Source organism: Thamnophis elegans, chromosome 6 (genome assembly GCF_009769535.1).
Source record: "Thamnophis elegans isolate rThaEle1 chromosome 6, rThaEle1.pri, whole genome shotgun sequence".
Lineage (NCBI taxonomy): Eukaryota > Metazoa > Chordata > Lepidosauria > Squamata > Colubridae > Thamnophis > Thamnophis elegans.
Window position 1 is genome coordinate 59,123,922 of NC_045546.1, and position 22,192 is coordinate 59,146,113.

A 22,192-nucleotide genomic window follows, 5' to 3' on the forward strand; every position below is an offset into this window, starting at 1 on the left:
CTTCCGTCTGCTTCCGCTGTGGGAAAGAGGGGCACCGTGCTGTGAATTGCCGAGTCAAGATGACCTACATTGTTCCGCCCTCCCGGAGGGAGAAAAAGCATGAGAAGCCTCCTAGCAAGAAAAGAGTACCTGTTTTGAGGGGGGAGGAGATTTCTCGACTCTTCGAGCCGGAGGAAGGAGGGAGCAGAAGCCCCAGTTCATCTGATGACAATGACTATGAGGATGCAGACTGCTGGGTAAGTTCCCGCTCGGGGCCCATGCTTATCCCAGTTGAGCTTAGAGTGCCCTCTTCTGACACAAAAGAGAAAATTCTGGCTCTTTTAGACTCTGGTTGCTCACATTGCATTATAAGCCCAGATATAGTTGAAAAAAATGGGCTTGAAACTGAAAACTTTAAAAATCCCAATTGCATTTTGCCAATTAGATGACTCTATTGGGGGGGGGCAGTCCTGCTCATTTTACTACAGAACCCATCAAAATGTGGCTGGGAACCCACCGAGATATGATAACTTTTATTGTAGCCCCAGGGATGGACCGGCCACTTATTTTAGGACTCCCCTGGCTCCGTAAATAGATCCCATGCATTAACTGGAGAGATGGGTGGTTACGAATTCGGTCAGCCACACCCTCTGAGGGGGAGGATGGAGGAACCGGAACCTGATGAAACGGTCCCCAAACTAGCGGCCAGAGGGCAAGAAAGAATTGAGGGGGAGGAAAGAATTCCAAAGGAATATTGGGACCTGAAAGATGTTTTCAGTGAAAAATCTTCTGATAAGTTGCCCCCTCATAGGGCCACAGATTGCACCATTGATATTCTACCTGGGGTGAAGCTCCCGAAATCCCAAATTTATTCAATGACCCCCTAGGGAGATGGACGAAATGAGAAAATTCATTGATAAAAACTTGGAAAGGGGCTTCATTGAACCAGCGAGACCCAAAGTAGCTGCCCCAGTGTTATTCAGAGAAAAGAAAGATGGCTCCTTTCATTTATGTGTGAATTTTAAGAATCTTAACTGCATTTCTGCCCAAAACCTCTACCCTTTACCATTGATGAAGGACATGCTGGTACAACTAGGGAAGGGGAGAATTTTCACTAAATTGGACCTGTGGGAAGCATACTATCGGGTCAGAATTAAAGAGGGGGACGAATGGAGGACTGCATTCAACTGCCCCCTTCATTGTTTCCAATTTCGAGTAATGCTGTTTGGCTTCCAGGGGGGTGCCAGCAGTCTTCATGCAACTAATTAATGAAGTTTTGCATGACCATCTTTACAAAGGCATGATGGTCTATCTAGACGATATCCTTATTTACACAGAAACACATGAAGAACACGTGAAGCTTGTGCGCACAGTTCTGAAGAAACTCCGTGCAGCAGAACTATATGCCAAATTATCTAAATTATCCAAATTATTCAAGTGTGAATTTCATCAGGAGAGGATGGATTACCTGGGCTATCGGATCTCCCTCAAAGGGATAGAGATGGACCCAGCAAAGGTTAAGGCTGTCACCGAATGGGAAGCCCCACACACATGTAAGCAGTTGCAGAGTTTTTTGGGTTTTGCTAACTTCTATCGTCAATTTATTCCCTCCTTCGCCAAGATCACTCTTACAATCACTAACCTCCTTAAGTCGAAAGGAGGAGCAAAACCCAAACCTAGCAAACCTTTGAACTGGACTATGGAGTGTCAGGCTGCTTTCGAGAAGTTGAAATGCCTGTTTGCAGAGGATCCGGTCCTGAAACACCCAGACATGGATGCACCTTTTGTGGTCCAGGCTGATGCCAGTGATGTGGCGATGGGGGCAGTACTGCTTCAAGCAAATGCACAAGGAAAATTACAACCCTGCGCTTACACCTCTTGCAAGTTGACCAACACTGAGAGACGCTGGGCTATTTAGGAAAAATAAGCTTTTTCTGTTCGTTGGGCTTTGACGACCTGGCGTCATTTTCTAGAGGGCGCTAAACACCCTTTTGAGGTGTCGACTGACCACAAATACTTGGAGGCATTGAAAACCCCCAGGAAACTGTCTCCCAAGCAGATGCGCTGGGCACAACATTTCAATAGGTTCAATTTTACTTTGAAATACATTCCAGGAGGGAAGAATTTTATGGCTGATGTTTTTTCCAGGCTCACGCAGTACAACAGTTCAAGGCTCAGTGTTGTCCAACCTGTCATTCCCACAAGGAGTCTGGCTGCCTTAGACAACCTCTAAGTTAGAGGTCACACAAGACTTTATCTCTGAAATAAAGGGGGCCCTTACAAAGGATGAATGGTTCCAGCAACATATGAATGAATGCACCATGAAAGATGGATTGGCTTGGATTGGTGCAAAATTATACATCCCTACATCCATTAGAACCACCGTCCTCCAATGGGCTCATGACTCTCGCATCACCGGACACTTTGGGTTCGTCAAAATCTTGCATCTCGTTAAGAGACAATTTTGGTGGCCTTCATTGAAAAAAGACATTGAGTCTTATGTGGCTAGTTGTCCCATTTGTGATGCTGCAAAACGCCCTCCGGGAAAACCCCAAGGGTTGCTCCAGGCGGTAGCTCACCCGGAAGCCACGTGGAAAGAGATTTCTATGGATTTCATTGTTGAACTTCCAGAGAGTCAAGGAAATACAGTAATCTGGGTTGTTACTGACTTATTCTCCAAGCAAGTTCATTTCATTCCTTGCTCCAAGATCCCATCTGCCAAATCTCTGGCTAAGATGTTCATCTCGCATATCTATCTTTTGCATGGGGTGCCGGACCACATCATTTCAGATAGGGGTGTCCAGTTCACCCCGCTATTTTGGAAAGAATTCCTGAAACTGATTGGCTCCACCCAGGGCTTAAGCTCCTCCCACCATCCTCAGACTAATGAGGCCTGCGAGAGGACTAATTCTGTGCTGGAGCAATATCTTCGTTGCTTCATCAACTACCAGCAGGATGATTGGGTGGAATTGTTGCCTCATGCTGAAGTGGCATACAAGATTTCCATGCACAGTAGCACGGGCTTTACCCCTTTCCGTGTTGTTTACGGGCAACATTTTGTGCCCATCCCGGAGATTCCTCATGGGAAACCACAAGTGTCCTCACTCTCCGAGTGGAGTGATCGCCTTCAGGAGAAGTGGCCTTTGATGCACCGCGCGCATAAGAAACAGGCAGATAGGAAGAGGTCTAAACCTCATGACTATAAGGTTGGTGATCGGGTTTATTTATCCACTAAGTTTCTTGAAATGACTCAAAAGTCGAAGAAATTGGGCCCAAAATATGTTGGCCTGTTTCCAATTGTCAAGATCAACAACCCTGTTTCTGTCCATCTCCAATTGCCTAAGCATCTCAACCGGGTTTATCCTGTTTTTCATGTTAATCTCCTGAAACCGGAACATACTTGTCCGTTGAGGACTCCTCTTCCGCCTCCGCCCGCCCCACTTTTGATAGAGGGGGAGCAGCATTTTGAAGTCCAGGAAATTTTGGACTCTCGTAAACGGAGGAACCGTATTCAGTATCTTGTAGCTTGGAAACATTTTCCCCCATCACACATTGAATGGGTTGACAAGTCTCATGTTCGAGCTCCTCGTCTGCTCCGCAAGTTCTACTCTACTTACCTTGACAAACCCTGATTTCTATGTGGACTGCTAATTTTCCCCTTCCCCTTTCTCTCTTCTATGTCATGTTGTTCATTTGTTTGTCTGTGTTCTTTCATTTCTGCAGATTTGACCGTCCTTTTCTGGAGGAGGGCCGGATGTCAGCCTCTGCTTCGCTGCTGCTTTTCGGCTGCCATTGAAATGGGGAGGGGGGGCATGGTATTTGGAAGGGGAATCATTATGTCCTGGAGGATTGTTATTAGGAGCTGTCCTGACCATCTATCTGTGCATGTGGAAGAAGGGAGTTTCCCGCCAAGGCCAACTGTCCAGCATTCCAGCCTGATGATGTTTTTTGAAGACATCTCCCATCTGACGGTTGGGTGAATTATTATTGGACTATGAAATGGGGTGCCAAGGGGAGGGGATTGAATTATACATGATATCTATTGCTTTCGCGCCTTTTTACTCAGACTCAGCTTTGCTTTGCTACTCATCGTTTGTAATTAGTAAAAGTACACTTAATTCTAAAGCATGGAGTTAAGTGGTTTCTTTCTTGATTATTAAACGAAGGAGCACCTGACACTCCGTCTCATGCTACCACTAGAGTGAAAGCACCGCCAGAATTCAAAAGTGACCAAACCATCAGCCAGAAAGCATAGGAACTGAGAAGTGGTCTGTGGTCACCACCTGCAGATCCACTCCTTTATTGGGGATGTCTTGCTAACTGCCTATGCTTTCCACCTGTTGTCTATACCATGTGCACAACAGCATGTGAAATTGATTGTCAATCAGTGTTGCTACCTAAGTGGACAGTTTGATTTCACAGATGTGTGATTGACTTGGCGTTACATTGTGTTGTTTAAGTGTTCCCATTTTTTTATGAGCAGTATAGTTTCTACTATGGAATACAGACATTTTAAAAATTAGTAGGTAATTTGTACTCAGTGTTACATCCCCAAAATTCAGCTTGTGTTCCACTAGAACTGGAAGTTCCTTTTCACATGTTTCTGACAATTTCTAAGTCAAATATCCTCATCCTATATTTCCCCATTTGATTATATTTGAGTATTATATTAAATTCTTCCATTTCAATTGCATCTGTTCATTCTGAATGAGTTGTATCCTTTGTTTTCCAATTATGATATCACTAGATCTCAGTGATATTTAATATATGATATTTTTCTTCAACACTTCACATTTTTAATATAATTAATTCACTATTATACGTATTACCACATAGACAACAAAGTTCATGAACATTATGAATCAAGTTCTTCCTAATTTTCACTGAGTGATGTAATATCAGACTAAAGTTTCCAAACTGTTCCTACCAGCCGTTCAACAATTGTGCGCTGTAGTTGCCGAAAATCAATCTGTCTGAAACTAAAGTCAGAATCGTATTTGCAAATGCTATAAAACATATTAAATTAAGTCTGTGAAAAATGGTACAAAAACAAACAAACAAAATATTTATTTGGATTGCACTTTGTAGCAATACCAGAGTGAATAGATTTCTCTTACATAAATACATTTGGGGATTTATCATGCTTTTATTTTAAATATTAGACATAGATTATAAATGTAATGTGCTTCATGGGACACACACACACAAACACACACACACACATACACACACAGAGAGATAATTAAAGCGGTTGCCTGGCTGAGTAACAAGTACTGAATAATTTCTTATAGCCTTATATTTTTAGTACTCCGAGGCCACAACTGCTGCTTAATATTTTACTTTTATACTTCTTGATTATCACAAAGCACAGTAAATTACAGTACAAGCTGGCCATCAATGTATATGTTACATTAAGTGTTTACCATAGCCATGCACAAATTTGCTGTGATTTGCTTACACTGCTTCAATAACGGGAAACCTAATTACTTCTGTGTTCCACTGAGAAATGGCATTTGGCAATAGTTTTCAGCTCTCATTAGTCAAATAGAAATCTCTGTGCAGAGAGGTTAATGCAGAGCTGCCAAAATAAACCAGATAACATTTATTCTATATCCTCAGGGATAAATGTTCCAGCCCATGGTTTCCTTTCCCAATATACAGTTGACTTTTAATGCTATTTTGTTAACAAGAAATAGCAACTGAAGTGTACTTTTTATGCCCCCCCCCCAAATATCTCTTCAAACATAAGCCCAATTCTCAAAATTTCTCTGTTCTCAGAATTATAATTCCCAAGATCATATTTCATGAGGACACAAGGTAAGAAGAACACAATGATTGTCTGCAGAACATTTGTGTAATATAGGTAGACCACATTTACTGACTGCCTCATGCAATGATCATTTGAAGTTATGATAGTGCCAAAAAATAACTTTGCAATCAAGGGATGCATTTGCAAGCTTCACAGACTCTTTCTCAATCATGTGTTAACTATACAATCAATACATGTTGTCCTGGCCTTGGCCCATTTTTCCCCCTTCTCCCAGAACAAAGACATTGCTTAAACAAATGATCTCTTCCTGAACTGCTTTTCTACAGCTTCCCTGAAAAGTGTTGGCCACAAGTTTAGAAGTTCAATTTCATTTTCCAGCTGCTGCATTTGCTGTAACTGACAAAACTTTAATCACTTTCATACCTTCCACTTTTGTTTGCCTCCTAAGCTGTGCTCAGGGCTCCAAGCACATTAGACAAACAGCGGATGCTAGTGCATCCTTTCAATGTATATTCCTCATTTTGTGTCTGCTTACGCATTTGTAATCTCTTCCTTTCCGAGGAATGTAAACACAAAGATTAATTCTCTTTTTTCTAATTATCACAGTTTTGGGATGAGCTGGTTAAAAATGTAAGCACAATTGCAAACACATGATTTCCCCTTCAGTGACCAAGTCACTTAGTAACTCAGTTGTGGTGCCAATTGTGGTTGCTAAATGAAGGCTACATGTATAAATAGTCACAAAGTTAAGCAACTGTACAGTATGTAATTACTTCAGTAGAGACAATTGCTGATCACACAGAATAAATGAAGGCCAAACTCAATTTGATCTTTAACATTCACATTTCAAAAACTGGAAGGGGAATGATTAATTTTCTTTTCTCATCTGTGGCAATCTTAAAGGCACTCTTCTAGTAATAATTTACATTAATAATGGGAGGATTTTTAAAAATCTAGTAAATAAATAAACAGAAACATATATTTGACAACACCTTTAGTTTGGACATGCAGAGGCCACTGATGAATAGATATGATTATAAACTTAGTAAACACAGATATAAGATAAGATTTGCTAAATACTTGGGTCAGGGTTTAGACCCATATATGTTATTATAGTGAAATTAACTCTGTCCCATGTTTCCAATTCTAAGGACAGCACTGGAAGCAACAAATATTGCTAAGAAAAAAATACACTGGGAAACATCAAATAAAAGCAAATGTAAACCAAATATTTAAAGCAAGCGAATAATGGGTTAGACAGCATCACCACCAGATGGATTTGTAACTGGCTGACCAACCACACTCAACGTGTAGTCCACAATGGAACTGCATCTTCATGGAGGGAAGTATGCTGTGGAGTACCTCAAGGCTCTGTTTTGGGCTCAGTACTCTACAACATCTTCATCAATGATTTGGATGAGGTAATAAATGGGGAACTCATCAAATTTGCAGATGACACCAAGATGGCAGGAATAGCCAACACTCCAGAAGATAGGCTAAAGATACAGAAGGATCTTGACAAACTTGAACATTGGACACTATCTAATAAAATGAAATTCAATGGTGAAAAAAGTAAGGTTCTACATTTAGGCAACAAAAATGAAATGCACAAGTACAGTATAGGTGGTACCTTGCTCAACAGTAGTAACTGTGAAAGGGATCTTGGAGTCGTAGTGGACAACCATTTAAATATGAGCCAGCAGTGTGCAGCAGCTGCCAAAAAAGCCAACACAGTTCTAGGCTGCATAAACAGAGGGACAGAATCAAGATCACGTGAAGTGTTAATACCACTTTATAATGCCTTGGTAAGACTTCATTTGGAATACTGCATTCAGTTTTGGTCACCACGATGTAGAAAAGATGTGGAGACTCTAGAAAGAGTGCAGAGAAGAGCAACAAAGATGATTAGGGGGTTGGAGACTAAAACATATGAAGAACGGTTGCAGGAACTGGGTATGTTTAGTTTAATAAAAAGAAGGACTAGGGGAGACATGATAGCAGTGTTCCAATATCTCAGGGGTTGCCACAAAGAAGAGGGAGTCAAAACTATTTTTCAAGACACCTGAGGGTAGAACAGAGAAGCAATGGGTGGAAACTAATCAAGGAACTTAAGAAGCAACTTAGAACTGAGGAGAAATTTCCTGACAGCTAGAACAATTAATCAGTGGAACAGCTTGCCTCCAGAAGTTGTGAATGCCCCAACACTGGAAGTCTTTAAGAAGATGTTGGATAGCCATTTGTCTGAAAGTATAGGGTTTCCTGCCTAGGCAGGGGGTTGGACTAGAAGACCTCCAAGGTTCCTTCCAACTCTGCTATTGTATTGTATTGCATTGTAAATAGTTTCAATCCCTTTCTTTAACTGCTTACTACATTTTGTAACAGCTGTAATATTGGTATTTAAAGACTGCCGATAAATGTCACAAGGCTGCTACTAATAAAAATCTTGATAACTGTTTGTCTGCCTCTGATAAGTTCCTATTGAACATCAAATATGAGTGGGTTTTTTTCAATGTGATTGTACAGTTTAAAAAAACAAAGACTGGTATTAATAGCTTATATATGTGAGAAAATACAATTATTGGTTTCTAATGAGGAAATATATTGCAGGTAGTCCTTGCTTAGCAGCCACTATTGGGACCGATAAAGTGGTCACTAAGCAAGATAGCTGCTAAGCGGAAAATTACATCACCATTATTCCTTTCCATTGTGCTTGTCACAAATGAAAATGCATGCTATTTGAAGTACACAAATAGCAATAACATGACTGAGGAGCTCTGTGATGGTCATAAATGGGGAGATTGGTTGCAATGTTATTATATTAGCACCACTGTAACTTCAAGTGATAGATGCCCAAGACAGTTATTCAACAAGGACTATCTATAGTAAAATATATTATTAAAGCTGACGGGTTCTTCATGTCTGGGTTAGTATCCTATGAATCTCATAAACTAAACTATAATCATATGCTTTCTGCAAATGTCAGGTTCCTTCCGAGCGTATTTTCTTACTTTAACTAAGCTTGGTATGAAATGAACATAAATAAGATTCCAGTTATAAACATTTATCTCTGCACTTTAAGCCTATTTACTTAAGCCTTGGATACAGGTTTTGCTGGAGTACATCCAATATTTGACACATTGGCTCTTGAAATCATGCCAGAATCTCCCAAGCAAAAACATTTCTTTTCCTATGCTATGGACAGAAGGAAAAACTGCTCCTATAACTGTCCTGAAAACCATCAATCAGTATCTCTGATACAACTGGGCAACTATCAGACAAAAGTAAATGTGCTCAGACATATCAATACTTCCTGGAATAAAAATAATTATCTTGCTCCTTAACCATTTTGCCTTTAATAAAGAAAAAGGAAGGAAGCACTTTTATTTCTCACTGTCACTAGCAAATCTGAGTAGCCACTTGCCTTGAAACAGAATGTCTTAGAATATAGTAATAGGGGTCATTTGGAAAATCAGTCCTCTTCATCAAATGAGAATGACTATCAGTAATAATTATGAGCACAGATGAAAGTTTGTGTATCTGAGATTGATTGAGACAGAGAGATGAATACAATGTTCTTTTTGATGTTTCCAATTTCTAGGGCACAGAAATGATCACAGCATTTTGACCATTATTAAAATTGTATACGACTGAACTCAGAATCTTCTTCACTAGCATTAATCAAAAAGTACCTTCATTAAAATCTTCTCTACCTGAAACAAGGACTTGTTCTTAGGTTATTAAGTGCGGAGAGAGAACTAAGAGAATATTAAGAAATAGATGAGAAGAGTTCATCAGCAGTAATAAAAATGAAACTTTCTTTTTTTATCTTTCCTTCAAAAATGTTACTCCTTAAAGTTGTAACATTGAGTTGTGCTAACCATGCTCCTAAGAAGAATGCAGACTCAAAACTATTGTCCAGCTTGATTTGTCCTATGAGTGTATCCTATGGAATACCCTTATGAAATGACAGATTTAATTTAATACCCAATTAGAAAACACACAATAATTTCAATTAATTAAGTTTATTAAGAATGCTGGTATGTCAAAGGAACAATGTGGAGAAACTGAGGTTCCAATGGCATTTCAGCTACAAGCTTCATTTCCTATTCATCTGCAATAGCCTTATTAGGCTGTTGAAGAACTATGAAGCAATTGCATGGGAACTTGGAAGTATTTCAGGAAGTCCTGAAAAAGCACCACATAGCTAAATGCAATCCCACTTGTTATTAATAGAGATATTTTTCTTCTAATACCACTTTCTTAGCCTTTAAAATATGCAATACTGGAACATGGGGATTTTATATTAATATAGCACTTCAGTCAACTGCAATTTCTTCAATGAACTGATACACACAAGGAAAAATAAGTGAGACTTCTCCCTATCTTGGGGATATCTAAAATAGTATTCATTTTCCTGATTCTAACCTGAGCTGGCTTTAAAAAAAGGCCAAGAAAGAAAGAAAAATTGCTGATGCATGCTGCTCGATTATTGAGAAAGTCAAAAATTTACCAAAAGAACACAATACGTTTCACAGATTCTAGAAGTGACCCATAGACTGGGTCAACAGTATCAAATTGAGTGGGATGTGCTTAAGAAACTTAGAATCCCAGCATATCTCATTGTATTCATGCTAAATTTATACTCAGGTAATGAAGCTACTCTTTGGACAGGGAATGGTGAAACAGACTGCAGGTTGACAAAAGAGTGAGACAAAGCTGTATACTCTCCCCTTGTTAATCAACATATATGATGAATATGTATTAAGAGAAACTGAATTGGAAGAAGATGAGTAGGGTTTTAAAATTGAAGGAAAAAACATTAATAACTTGAATGAGTATTAACAAGTTTGGTGTTGGAGAAGTTTAGTGTTGGAGAAGATTTCTGGAAATAGCCAAGAAAACAAATGGATTAATGGCCAATTTAGTCCAGAGGTTCACTAGATGCACAAATGACCACATACTTTGGAAATATTGCGCAAAGATCTAGCTCTTAGAAAAGACAGAAGGAAAGAAAAAGAGAACAAACATCAAGGTGGATGGACTTGGTTACAGTTTTCAGTTTTATCAAAGATATTGCACCTTTCTCTCTGTTCTTACACAACACATTGTTCTATCTACACCAGTGTTGGGAAAAGTTCAATTTTTTAAAAAAGAGATAAAATTTACTCTTTAACAGTCATTTAAAAATAAATTTTCTGAGTATACCTTTCTAAACTACTGTTTGGCTATTTATTTAGTGTTAAGAGCATATTTTTTAAAAATAATGATTTTCTTTAAACATATACAATGGCAAAATAAAAATTATTGAACTTTTTTGGTGGGAGGGACTAAACTTTAAATATGAAGTGGGAAAGAAAGAAGGAAGTCTATATCAGGAGTATATCTCACTGGTCTTTTTCCAGAGTTAAAAATGAAATAACAAATAATACTATATTTATCCTATATCTAAAATGGGGTATTTTACCTTAAATGTTTAGTGGAAAAACAGTCCTTGCTTTAAAAAAAAAAATCTAGTAATAGCTATAACTCTACTTAAAAAGTGCTAAAATAAGGTCCTAATTGTTTTTGTAAAATACTGTCTCCAACATAGTACAGATATAGCCTGCTCTTTCTTAGATCAGACCATATAATCCTTAATTGTTGGAAAGCAAACATTGTAAATAAAATATTAATAAAAATAAATGTTTGGAGTTATTTTTGTCCTGCTTCCTATAGTAACATCCCACATGGGTGCATTCAGTTCTGATTTACTGCAAGAAAATTAAACCATTTCTTTTGCTGGCAGTTGTACAAATCCCAAATGTGCTCAAAGCAACAAATGACATTGCAACTTGCTCACATTTGTTCTGCCAGGAGTCTGGTTTTCTTTCACTGCATTTTACCTGACATATCCTCTGAACTTGCATTCCTCTGACTGCACATGTTTATTAAGTGCTTAAGAAAAACAATATAGATTGGACATTCTTTTAAGAGTTGCTTTCTGGCCATACCCAAAAGCTAGTGGACAAACTCAGTTATTACCTGTTTGAAAGATGGTTTGTTGTTGTTGTTGTTATTGTTGTTGTTATTATTATTATACAATTGTATCACAGCGGCCAGCTGTTTCACCGGATTTGGCATTGGTTACTAGTTGGGCCTCACCCAGGGGCCTAGGACGTCATAACGTATTTTCATAATATGCATGCAGATCCAAGCAGTGTGGCTTTTTGCATTTGACTGATGGTGATTTTGTCAATTTTTAACTGTTTTAAATATAATTCCAGTGCTTTTGGAATAGCACCCAGTGTGCCAATTACCACTGGAATTACCACTGCTGGTTATTATTATATACAATTGTATCACAGCGGCCAGTTGTTTCGCTGGATTTGGCATTATTTACTAGTCGGGCCCCACCCAGGGGCCTAGGACGTCATAACATATTTTCGTAATATGCGTGCAGATCCAAGCAGTGCGGCTTTTTGCATTTGACTGATAGTGATTTTGTCAATTTTTAACTGTTTTAAATGTAATTCCAGTGCTTTTGAAATAGCACCCAGTGTGCCAATTACCACTGGAATTATCACTGCTGGTTTGTGCCATAGTCGTTGAATTTCGATTTTTAAGTCCTTGTATTGTGCGATTTTTTCATGTTCCTTCTCGGCGACCCTGCTATCACCTGGTATTGCGATGTCTATGATTGTGACCTTATTTTTCTCAACCAGTGTGATGTCTGGTGTATTATGCGCCAGTATTTTGTCCGTTTGTATATGGAAATCCCACAAGATCTTGACCATCTGATTTTCAGTGACTTTTTCAGACTGATGTTCCCACCAGTTTGTTGCTGTTTTAATATTATAATTTTTGCACAAATTCCAATGGATCATTTGTGCTACTGAATTGTGCCGCAATTTATAATCAGTCTGCGCAATTTTTTTACAGCAGCTGAGTATGTGATCAACAGTTTCATCAGCTACTTTGCAAAGTCTGCATTTGGCATCATCAGAGGATTTTTCGATTTTGGCCTTAATGGCATTTGTGCAGATAGCTTGTTCTTGCACAGCCAGGATTAGTGACTCTGTTTCTTTCTTTAATGTACCTGTTGTTAACCATAACCAAGTTTGTTCACTGTCCACTTTATCTTTTATTTTTTCCAGAAATTGGCCATGCAGTGCTTTGTTCTGCCAACTCTCCATTCTTGATTTTATCACATCTTTTCTGTATTCTTGTTTCGTCTGTTGGGCCTTCAGTAGATTTTTGTTCTTTACTTCGATTAATAGATGTTCTTGACTTTCTTTTAAATAATCAGCCAGTGCATGTTTTTCTTCTTCAACTGTTTGCTTCACTTGTAATAATCCTCTGCCACCTGATTTTTGGGGCAGGTACAATCTATCAGTATCACCACGTGGATGTAAACTGTAGTGCATTGTCATTAGTTTCCTGGTTTTTCGGTCCAAAATGTCCAAATCAGCTTGTGTCCAGTTAACTATACCAGCTGTGTATCTTATAACTGGTATTGCCCAGGTATTTATGGCCTTGATTGTATTTCCACCATTCAATTTAGATTTCAAAATTTTCCTAACTCTGTTGGTGTACTCTCGCCTGACAATAGTTTTTCCTTCTCCATGCTTGATGTTGTCCAACTGCAGAATGCCTAAGTATTTGTAGGCTTCATTTTCTTTGCATTTAATTAATTGGCCATTGGGCATTTCAATTCCCTCACATGCAGTGATTTTGCCCCTTTTTATGGATACAGTGGCGCATTTTTCCATGCCAAACTGCATTGAAATATCGGTGCTGAATACTCGGACTGTGTTTGTCAATGATTGGATTTCTATTTCTGACTTTCCATAGAGTTTCAAATCATCCATATATAGTAAATGTGAAATTTTTTCAGCTTCTTTGGCTGTTTGGTAGCCTAATTTCATTTTTTTTAAGATTACTGATAGTGGGATCATTGCGATGACGAAGAGAAGAGGTGAAAGTGAATCACCCTGGAAAATTCCTCGCTTGATATTAACTATTCCGTAGATCTCATTCCCTACTGCCAACTCAGTTCTCCATTGTTTCATCGCCTTTTCAGTAAAGGATGTAATATTTTTGCTAATACCAGTTGTTTCTAAGCATTTTATGATCCAACTATGTGGCAGTGAGTCAAATGCCTTTTTGTAATCAATCCAGACCATATTCAAGTTCGTTTTTCTGTTCTTACAATTTTCTAATATCATTTTATCAATTAGAAGCTGATCTTTGGTGCCCCTGCTCCTTCTTTTGTTGCCTTTTTGCTCTACTGGCAAGATGTTGTTTGTTTCCAAATAATCCATCATGTTATCTGCAATAATGCCTGTGAGTAATTTGAAGGTTGTTGGCAAGCATGTTATTGGTCTGTAGTTTTCAGGTGTTGTTCCTTTAGCTGCATCTTTCTGAATCAAGTATGTTTTTCCAGTTGTCAACCATTCATCAATTTGGCCCTTTTGTAAAATTTCCTTCAGTTGCCTGGCCAATATTGCATGTAAACTGGTCAGATATTTGAGCCAGAAACCATGTAATTGGTCCTTTCCAGGTGATGTCCAATTCTTTACCTTTTTAACTCGATTTTTGACCATCTCAGTTGTTATTTCTAATACTTGCATTTGCTTGTTGCCAATGCTTTTCTCAAAGTCATGTATCCACTTTGCTTCCTTGTTGTAGTCCTTTGCATTTTCCCACAATTCTTTCCAGAATTCAACTGTGGCCTGTTTTTCTGGTTTTTCACTTTTGGTGTCACCATTTACATTAAGACTTTGATAAAAACGCCGTTGGTCTGATCGAAATTGCTGATTTTGTTTATATTGGATGATTCGTGCCTCATATCTTTCAATTTTTCTAGCTGTTGCTGTTATCTGCTGTTTTACAATCTCTACAGCTTCATTGATGTTTCTTGTATCCAATCTATATCGTCTGATTAGCCGATCTATGATTTTGTTGTTTTTAAGCCGTTGCTCATGCATGTTCTTTAAGTTACTAGCATCTGCCCTTAATTTTTTGATTTTTTGTTCTAAACGGATTTTCCACTTTGGCTTTGATGCTTTTTCTGTTGTGTGACTAGGTACTTTAATTTTAATGCCTAGTTCATTAGTGACTATTACAGCTGCGCTGTACATTAACTGGTTTGTTTCCAAGATGGATCCCGGTTCAATTGTTGAAAACACTGCATTAACCATTTTCATGATAGGGGCCAAAATTTTCTTAGGCACAGTTTTTAGTGATGGTAAACGTTGCCTTTCCTCATTAAGCAGAAAATGCTCCATGATCTTATCCTTCAATTCTTTTTGTTTTTGAGTTAGTTCATCAGTTGGTTCAGTGATAACTGGTTCTAGTGGTGGTGATGTTATTTCCTCCCCGAGAGCTTCTTCTGGGAGTTCTACTATAGTGTCTTTAGTTGTGTCTTGAATATCAGTTATTTCCGCTTGTGATATTGTTTTTTGGGTTTTGCAATTTGCCTGAATTTCCTCATGTTCAACTTCACTAAACACTTTATTCCGTATAATAAATCGCCTTTGATCTGCTAGTTGTTGTTCACTAACATTTGAATCTGGATATTGTTGTTTCCATAATTCATACATTCGCTTTAAATAGCCTCTTTTTTCTGGCTCTGAGTTGTAGTAACAGGCCATTATGGCACGGTTTTCATCTGCACTATATTTTTGTCGTTTTGTTGGCTGGTCCACTTGTAGCCCACTTGTCGACGGATGTCCAGGGACCCCAACATCCGCCGCGGCCCTTGTTAACCCGCGCGACGACCGATGCGGTATGGAATTCTTATTTGTTTTTTTCACCATATTGTATGGGTTGGCGGGGGGTTTTTTACGGGACCAGATGCCAACCTAACCCCAACCCTCCTCCTTTCTCATCCGGGCTTGGGACCGGCAACGGCGGAGTTGGCATTGGTGGTTATTATTATTATTATTATTATTATTATTATTATTATTATTATGCCAAACTACTATTACTACTGTTTATGACTAGTGTAGTAGTATAGTATAGTAGGAGTATTTATTATTAGCAGTTATGACTGGATTTCATTATTGTTAGAGAGACAACTTTTAAAATTAAAATATCACTATTTCTCTGTTTCCCAAAGCTTTACTGTTTTCCAGACCTTTGCCGAGACATTGAATTGTAGGATGGTTTTCCATATTCACTGATTGTGGCAATTTTCCAAAGCAGCATGGTAGCCTGGTGGTATAGATGCTCACTTCCCACTCAGAATGCTGAGAGTTCAATCCTAGGTAACAACAAATATTTCTCTCTCAGGCACAAAGAGAAAATATTAGCTGCGAACTCCAGACCCTGTTCAGTCGCCCTAATTTTACACAAATTAAGGGATTAAAGGTTTATAAAAAGAAACTGACTGTGGCAATGTTTCAGAAAGCACTATTATGGTTCTATCATGCTATTAAAATAGAAAGTTGACAGTAATGTTTGTGATCTGAAAGGCTTATGGAAAATGATTAAAATTAAAAGGTGAAAGTGGATTTTCCAATTTCCAATTTAATAAAATTTGTATGCTGCCCACTCCCTAGGGACTCTGGGCAGCTTACAGATAGATAAAAAACATTTAGAAATTTAAAAATAAAGGTACATAATTAAAATTGCACATCATCCATTCAGTGTAGGTGGGGCTGGACATTGATCAACAGCCCCAGGCCTGCCGGAACAGCCAGGTTTTGGTGGCTTTACGGAAGGCCGGGAGAGTGGTAAGGGTCCAGATCTCTACGGGTAGATCGTTCCACAGGGCCGGAGCAGCTACAGAGAAGGCTCTCCCCCGGGGAGTCGCCAGCCGGCATTGTCCGGTCAACGGCACCCGGAGAAGGCCCAACCTGTGAGATCTAGTTGGTCGTTGGGAGATATGTGGCAGGAGGCAGTCTCTCAGGTAGCCAGGTCCTAAACCATGTAGGGCTTTAAAAGTAATGATTAGCACCTTGAAGCACGTTCAGAGACCAATAGGGAGCCAGTGCAGCTCATGGAGGATGGGTGTAACATGGGTGTATCTAGGTACACCCAATATCGCTCGTGTGGCTGCATTCTGGACCAACTGCAGTCTTCGAACACTCTTCAGGGGCAGTCCCATGTAGAGCGCGTTACAATAATCCAGTCTTGAGGTGACGAGGGCGTGAGTGAATATCCGAAGGGCCTCCCGGTCCAGATAGGGCCGCAACTGGTGCACCAGGCGAACCTGGGCAAAAGCCCTCCTGACAGATGGTGTTCTAACATCAGCTGCGGGTCCAGGAGGACATCCAAATTGCGGGCCCTCTCTGAGGGGTGTATAATTTCACCCCCAGGCTAAGAGGTGGAATGTCTGGACTGTCCTTGGGAGGCAGCATCAATAGCCACTCGGTCTTGTCTGGGTTGAGTGCAAGCTTGTTCACTCCCATCCAGACCCTGACAGCCTCCAGGCACTGGCACATCACTTCCACTGCTTCGCTGAGTTGGCACGGGGCAGACAGATACAATTGAGTATCGTCCACGTATTGATGATATTTAATCCCGTGCCGGCGTATGATCTCACCCAGTGGCTTCATGTAGATATTAAATAGGAGGGGGGACAGGACCGAACACTGCGGCACCCCATATTTGAGGGGCCTAGGGGTCAATCTCTGTCCTCCAACCAACACCGACTGTGAACTGTCCGAGAGGTAGGAGCAGAACCACCGTAAAACGGTGCCTCCCACTCCCACCTCCCGTAACCGCCGCAGAAGGATACCATGGTCGATGGTATCAAAGGTCACTGAGAGGTCAAGAAGCACTAGGATAGAGGAATGTCCTCTATCCCTGGCCCACCAGAGATCATCGATCAGTGCGACCAAAGCAGTTTCAGTGCCGTAACCAGGCCTGAACCCCGACTGAAAGGGATCCAGATAATCTGCTTCATCCAAGGTCCGTCAGAGTTGAAAGGCCACCACTTTCTCAACAACCTTCCCTACAAACAGGAGGTTGGAGACTGGACGGTGGTTGTTTAAGATGGCTGGATCCAGGGAAGGTTTCTTAAGGAGGGGTCTCACCACAACATCCTTTAGGGGGTGCGGGAAGGATCCCTCCTGGAGAGAAGTGTTAACAATCCTCTGGATCCAGCCATGTGTCACCTCCCTGCTGGTCAAGACCAGCCAGCAGGGACATGGGTCCAGTAAACAAGTGGAGGCACTTACCGCTCCCATGGCCTTGTCCACTTCCTTAGGGGCGACAAGTTGAAACTCACTCCATAAAATCAGATCAAGATCCTCCCCCGGCATCTCGGCTGGTGCTGTCCAAGTGGAGTCCAGGTCCGTCCGAATCCGAGCTATTTTATCCAACAGAAACTAAACAAACTCATCAGCTCTATCCTGTAAGGGCTCACCCGCATCCCTCTCTTTCAAGAGGGAGCGTGCTATCCTAAACAGAGCGGCTGGGCGAGATTCTGCAGATGCAATAAGAGCGGAAAAATGAGCACATTTTGCCGCCCGTATTGCCACTAGATAAGTCCTAATAAAGGCTCTTAATTGTGTCCGGTCGGATTCGGAGTTACTAGCCCTCCAGCGTCGCTCTAGGCGTCTCTTTTGGCGCTTAATCTCCCGGAGTTCCTCGGTAAACCAAGGAGCCCTCCTGGATCCACTGCCGCAGAGAGGCTGTAAAGGCACAATCCGGTTTAGAGCCTCCGCCGCCGCTGTATTCCAAGCAGCGACCAGGGATTCCGCCGGACTGTGGGCCAAGGAGTCAGGTATCTCACCAAGCGCCGTCTGAAATCCCATAGGGTCCATCAGGCGCCTGGGGCGGAACCACCTAATCGGTTCCCCCTCCCTACAGTGGGGGATTGGTTTCCGAAAGTCAAGCCTCAATAGGAAGTGATCTGACCATGACAAGGGCAAGATCTCAATGCCCTTTAAATCTAGATCACGTCTCCACTGCTCCGAGAGAAACACAAGGTCGAGCGTGTGACCCGCTGTATGAGTCGGACCCTGAATTACCTGGGTCAAGTCCATGGCTGTCATGGAAGCCATGAACTCCCGTGCTCCATCAGAGCGTTCACCGAGCGACGGCAGGTTGAAGTCCTCCAGCACTATAAGCCTAGGGAACTCAACCGCCAGCTCGGCTACTGACTCAAGGAGCACAGGCAGGGCTGTTGTAACGCAGTTGGGAGGTAGGTACGTTACGAACAGACCCACTAACCCCAAGGTCCAACTTCACCAGCAGGGACTCACACCCGACAGTCTCCGGAGCAGGGATCCTACGAGGGACTAGTTTAGTTAACTAAAAAGAATTTAAAGCTCAACACAATTCAATTTCAATGTTTATCATTTTTTAGAGGTTAAAACATGTTAGTAAGTTGAATTACTTTTAAAATTAAATTGAAAATACTTTTAAAAAACTGTTTAATTATTGGGTTGCACAATTAATAAATAAGTCTAAGATGGACTCTCTTTAAAAATAGTGTGTTAAAGATGGTAAATAGTGCAATTCTATGAACTTTAACTCAGAGACAATTTCTATCACGTTCATGAGGATATACCCCTACAGCAGTTTTCCACAGTCTAGCCCTCTAGATGTACTGCAATTCAATTTCAGAATTTCCAGTTGGTACAACTTTTGAAACTGAAGTTCAAGACATCTAGATCGGAGCACTGCATAGCAACTGTCAGATCCCTAAAAATGATACTGCCATTCAATTGGGAGAAGGGGGGGGGGTTGGATTTGATTTATTAGCAGTGCCTGTGACAACTGATATTTTACAGCTAGTTTCCTGGTGCCAAAGCACCCTGAGATCTCCTTATCTTTTGGGGAATGTTTATGATGGCCATGTGGGATGGTTCATTTTAATGTCTAACGGAAGATAGCCATGGGAATGTTTGTTTATCTGGTTCTCAGGGCAGCTGGTAAAGGAACCACCTTCACACTTGAGTATTGGCTAAAATCTGCATTCTGACTAATGGGAGGGGTCTCTACTGCTTTAATTCTAATTGCCTTGCCTAAGGGGATTCAGACGTTGCTTTGAACTTACAAACTTTCACTTTGGCTTAATAAAAGCTTCCTTTTGAAATACTTCCTTTCAAGAGTCTTCACTTTCTTAAGTTAGAAGGAGAGGCAATCCTTACATACTTTTCCTTTCATTGCTCTTTTAACAGTTTGCTCCCATTTCAATATTGCCATTGCTGACTTTAGTAAAACTTTATAATAAATAACTTAAAAACAAATAAAATAGAAATGTATTTCACTAGTTTGAACAGGTCTTCAATAAAAACTTTCAGAGCACTGCAACAGAAAACAAATATTTAAATAACCCATGAGGTCTGAGTGGCACATGAGGTTTTTTTGTTGCACCTATCATGTTTGAATATTTTTGAAAATATTATATACGAGCAAGAGACAAACAGAGAACAGAAGTCTTAGTGCCTATACTTGCAACGAAAGACAAAGGTCTGACAGTACATTTCTGTGATTCTAGAATCTGTGATTCTCCTGAATATTTCATGCGTTTGATATGGCCAAAGGAGCAACTCTAGAAGAGCATAGGATGTATTAAATGAATTTGTAAAAAGAGATCTGGTAATGAAATACATGTTAACGAATATGTTTTGTAAAATATTCTATCTCAAACTGCAAGAATATGTCTTATATATGCTATTCTTAGATAAGCTCTTTAGCTTTCCTGGGGAAAAATGTACCAAGACAATATATTTAAGATATGTAAGAGTCCAAGAGTCCAAGGTAAAAGATAAATAAAATCAAACAGCCCAATAGGCAATTCACATTTTGTAATCTCTCATTCTGAAAGAACTTTGGCAGTAATTTCCCCCCCTTTCTGGCAATATTCCTGCAGTTTTCTGGGAAGGTTTCAGAAACCGTTTGCCCTTGCTTCCACCCTAGGGTTGAAAGGTCACCCTAGCTGGCTTTGTGCCCAAAATGGGACTACAGCTCTCGCACTCAGTTAACCACTACACCAAACTGCCTCTATACCTCGGCAATCCAGCAGAAGAAAATCCTGTCCCTGTGATCTCCTGCTGAAATCTATCCTCCGTTGTCATCCCGACCAGAAACAAAGCAAAACAAAATCAAAACAACTTAACACGTAACGAAACAACACGAGCGAGCGAAGTTCCCAATCAGGCGAGCGTCCAAGTTCGCAGATCTGCTCGCTTGAGACCCTCGTCGAAATTGACGGAGAAGTTTGCCGCCTGTTGAGACAGGGAGCGAGAGGGCGTCGGGATCAGCAGAAGGCGCCGCGGAAACTCACTGACCTGAGATGCCTCCCCCAACCACGATCACGTCGCAGCTCATAGCTGCGCTCTCGGCGGCGGCGACTGCCGTGTCTTCCATGCCTCTGGGTTAACTTTGCCGTCAGTTTTGAGCGTCCGACGGCGAAGGTGCTACTTTCTCACTGGCTAGCTGGGCGCTGCAGCAGCCTATTTCCCAGCTGGGTCTCCTGCTGAGACGCCCTGCCTTGCCCCGTCAATCAACTCCGTTAGAGGGTAGGAAGACGGCTGCGGAGACAAACCGGGCGAGGCAAAGGGTGGAACGGGTCGAAAAGGGCGGGTTGGGTGCAGTCGAGAGCCGGGAGGAGAAGAAAGCGATGATGCCCAGATTCATAGTGTCGAGAGGCGGCCTTGCTTTTTCTTGCTCGCATTGGGCAGATGATGGCAGTGGGCAGGTCGCTCGGGAGAACAGAATGCGTGGGAAATCATTGTTCCGTCTTGAATCTTCCGAGATCACCTCCGCCGAGTGTCTTGATGAAATGGGTCAAGACATTGGGGATCCCTGGATGGCTGCAAAAACCAGACAAATCCCAGGATAATTCAGCAACAAACTATTAACTTTATGTGGAAGCTAAATTTTGGTCCCAGATTTTTTATGTTTATGGTTTTAATAGGTATATGCATTATGTTATTATTGGTGTTGTTTGAATAATTGATTGAGAGTCATCCAAAGTTCATTATAAGACAGGCAGCTTTATAAAGGTTTTAAATAAAATAATAAAATAACTGGTTATTATTATAATGACCACTTCATGAGGCAGCTTCTTCTGGGCACATTTTGGTGTGTCAGCTCCTACTGAGGAATGCCTGAAACCCGATTGAAGTGGGACTCAAAGAATCGGGGAAATTCAGCTTTGAAGTGGGAAATTTTTCATTTAAACTAAAAATAAAAATATTAATAAATTTTAATCAGCTAATCAGAGGGGTTTTTAAAAATAATTTTTAGTAGAGAAAAAGAGGGTAATTAAAGAGTTGTTTTAATTTCTTTAATAATTGACTTCAGTCAAAACTACGTGGTATTTGAAAGCAGCTAGGGCATCCATTGCTGATAGTGTTTCTTCCAACACTATCTAAGAGCAGTTTTCAAGATCATGATATTGAAAACTGCTCATGATCAAAGTCTGCTTGGAAAAGTGCAGTCAACAGATCTTTCAGCCCAAGAAATGATAGTTTTATATATGGAGTTTTCTTAGGTATACTG

The 22,192-nt window shown here is 40.6% G+C and overlaps 1 protein-coding gene across 2 annotated transcripts in view; it reads right to left on the minus strand.

Moving 5' to 3' along the window:
- The window catches only part of LOC116510561 (amine oxidase [flavin-containing] A-like), a 55,709-nt gene extending 34,036 nt beyond the window's left edge, over positions 1–21,673 (minus strand). The window contains exon 1 of one of the 2 annotated variants that reach the window (XM_032220160.1): positions 20,977–21,673. In XM_032220160.1, the coding sequence (XP_032076051.1) occupies positions 20,977–21,055 (79 nt within the window). In that variant the 5' untranslated portion in view covers positions 21,056–21,673. Of the gene's footprint in view, positions 1–20,695; positions 20,955–20,976 lie in introns of those variants that run through there. The other variant, XM_032220163.1, reaches the window with a different exon arrangement.
- Between the last annotated feature and the right edge of the window lie 519 nt (positions 21,674–22,192).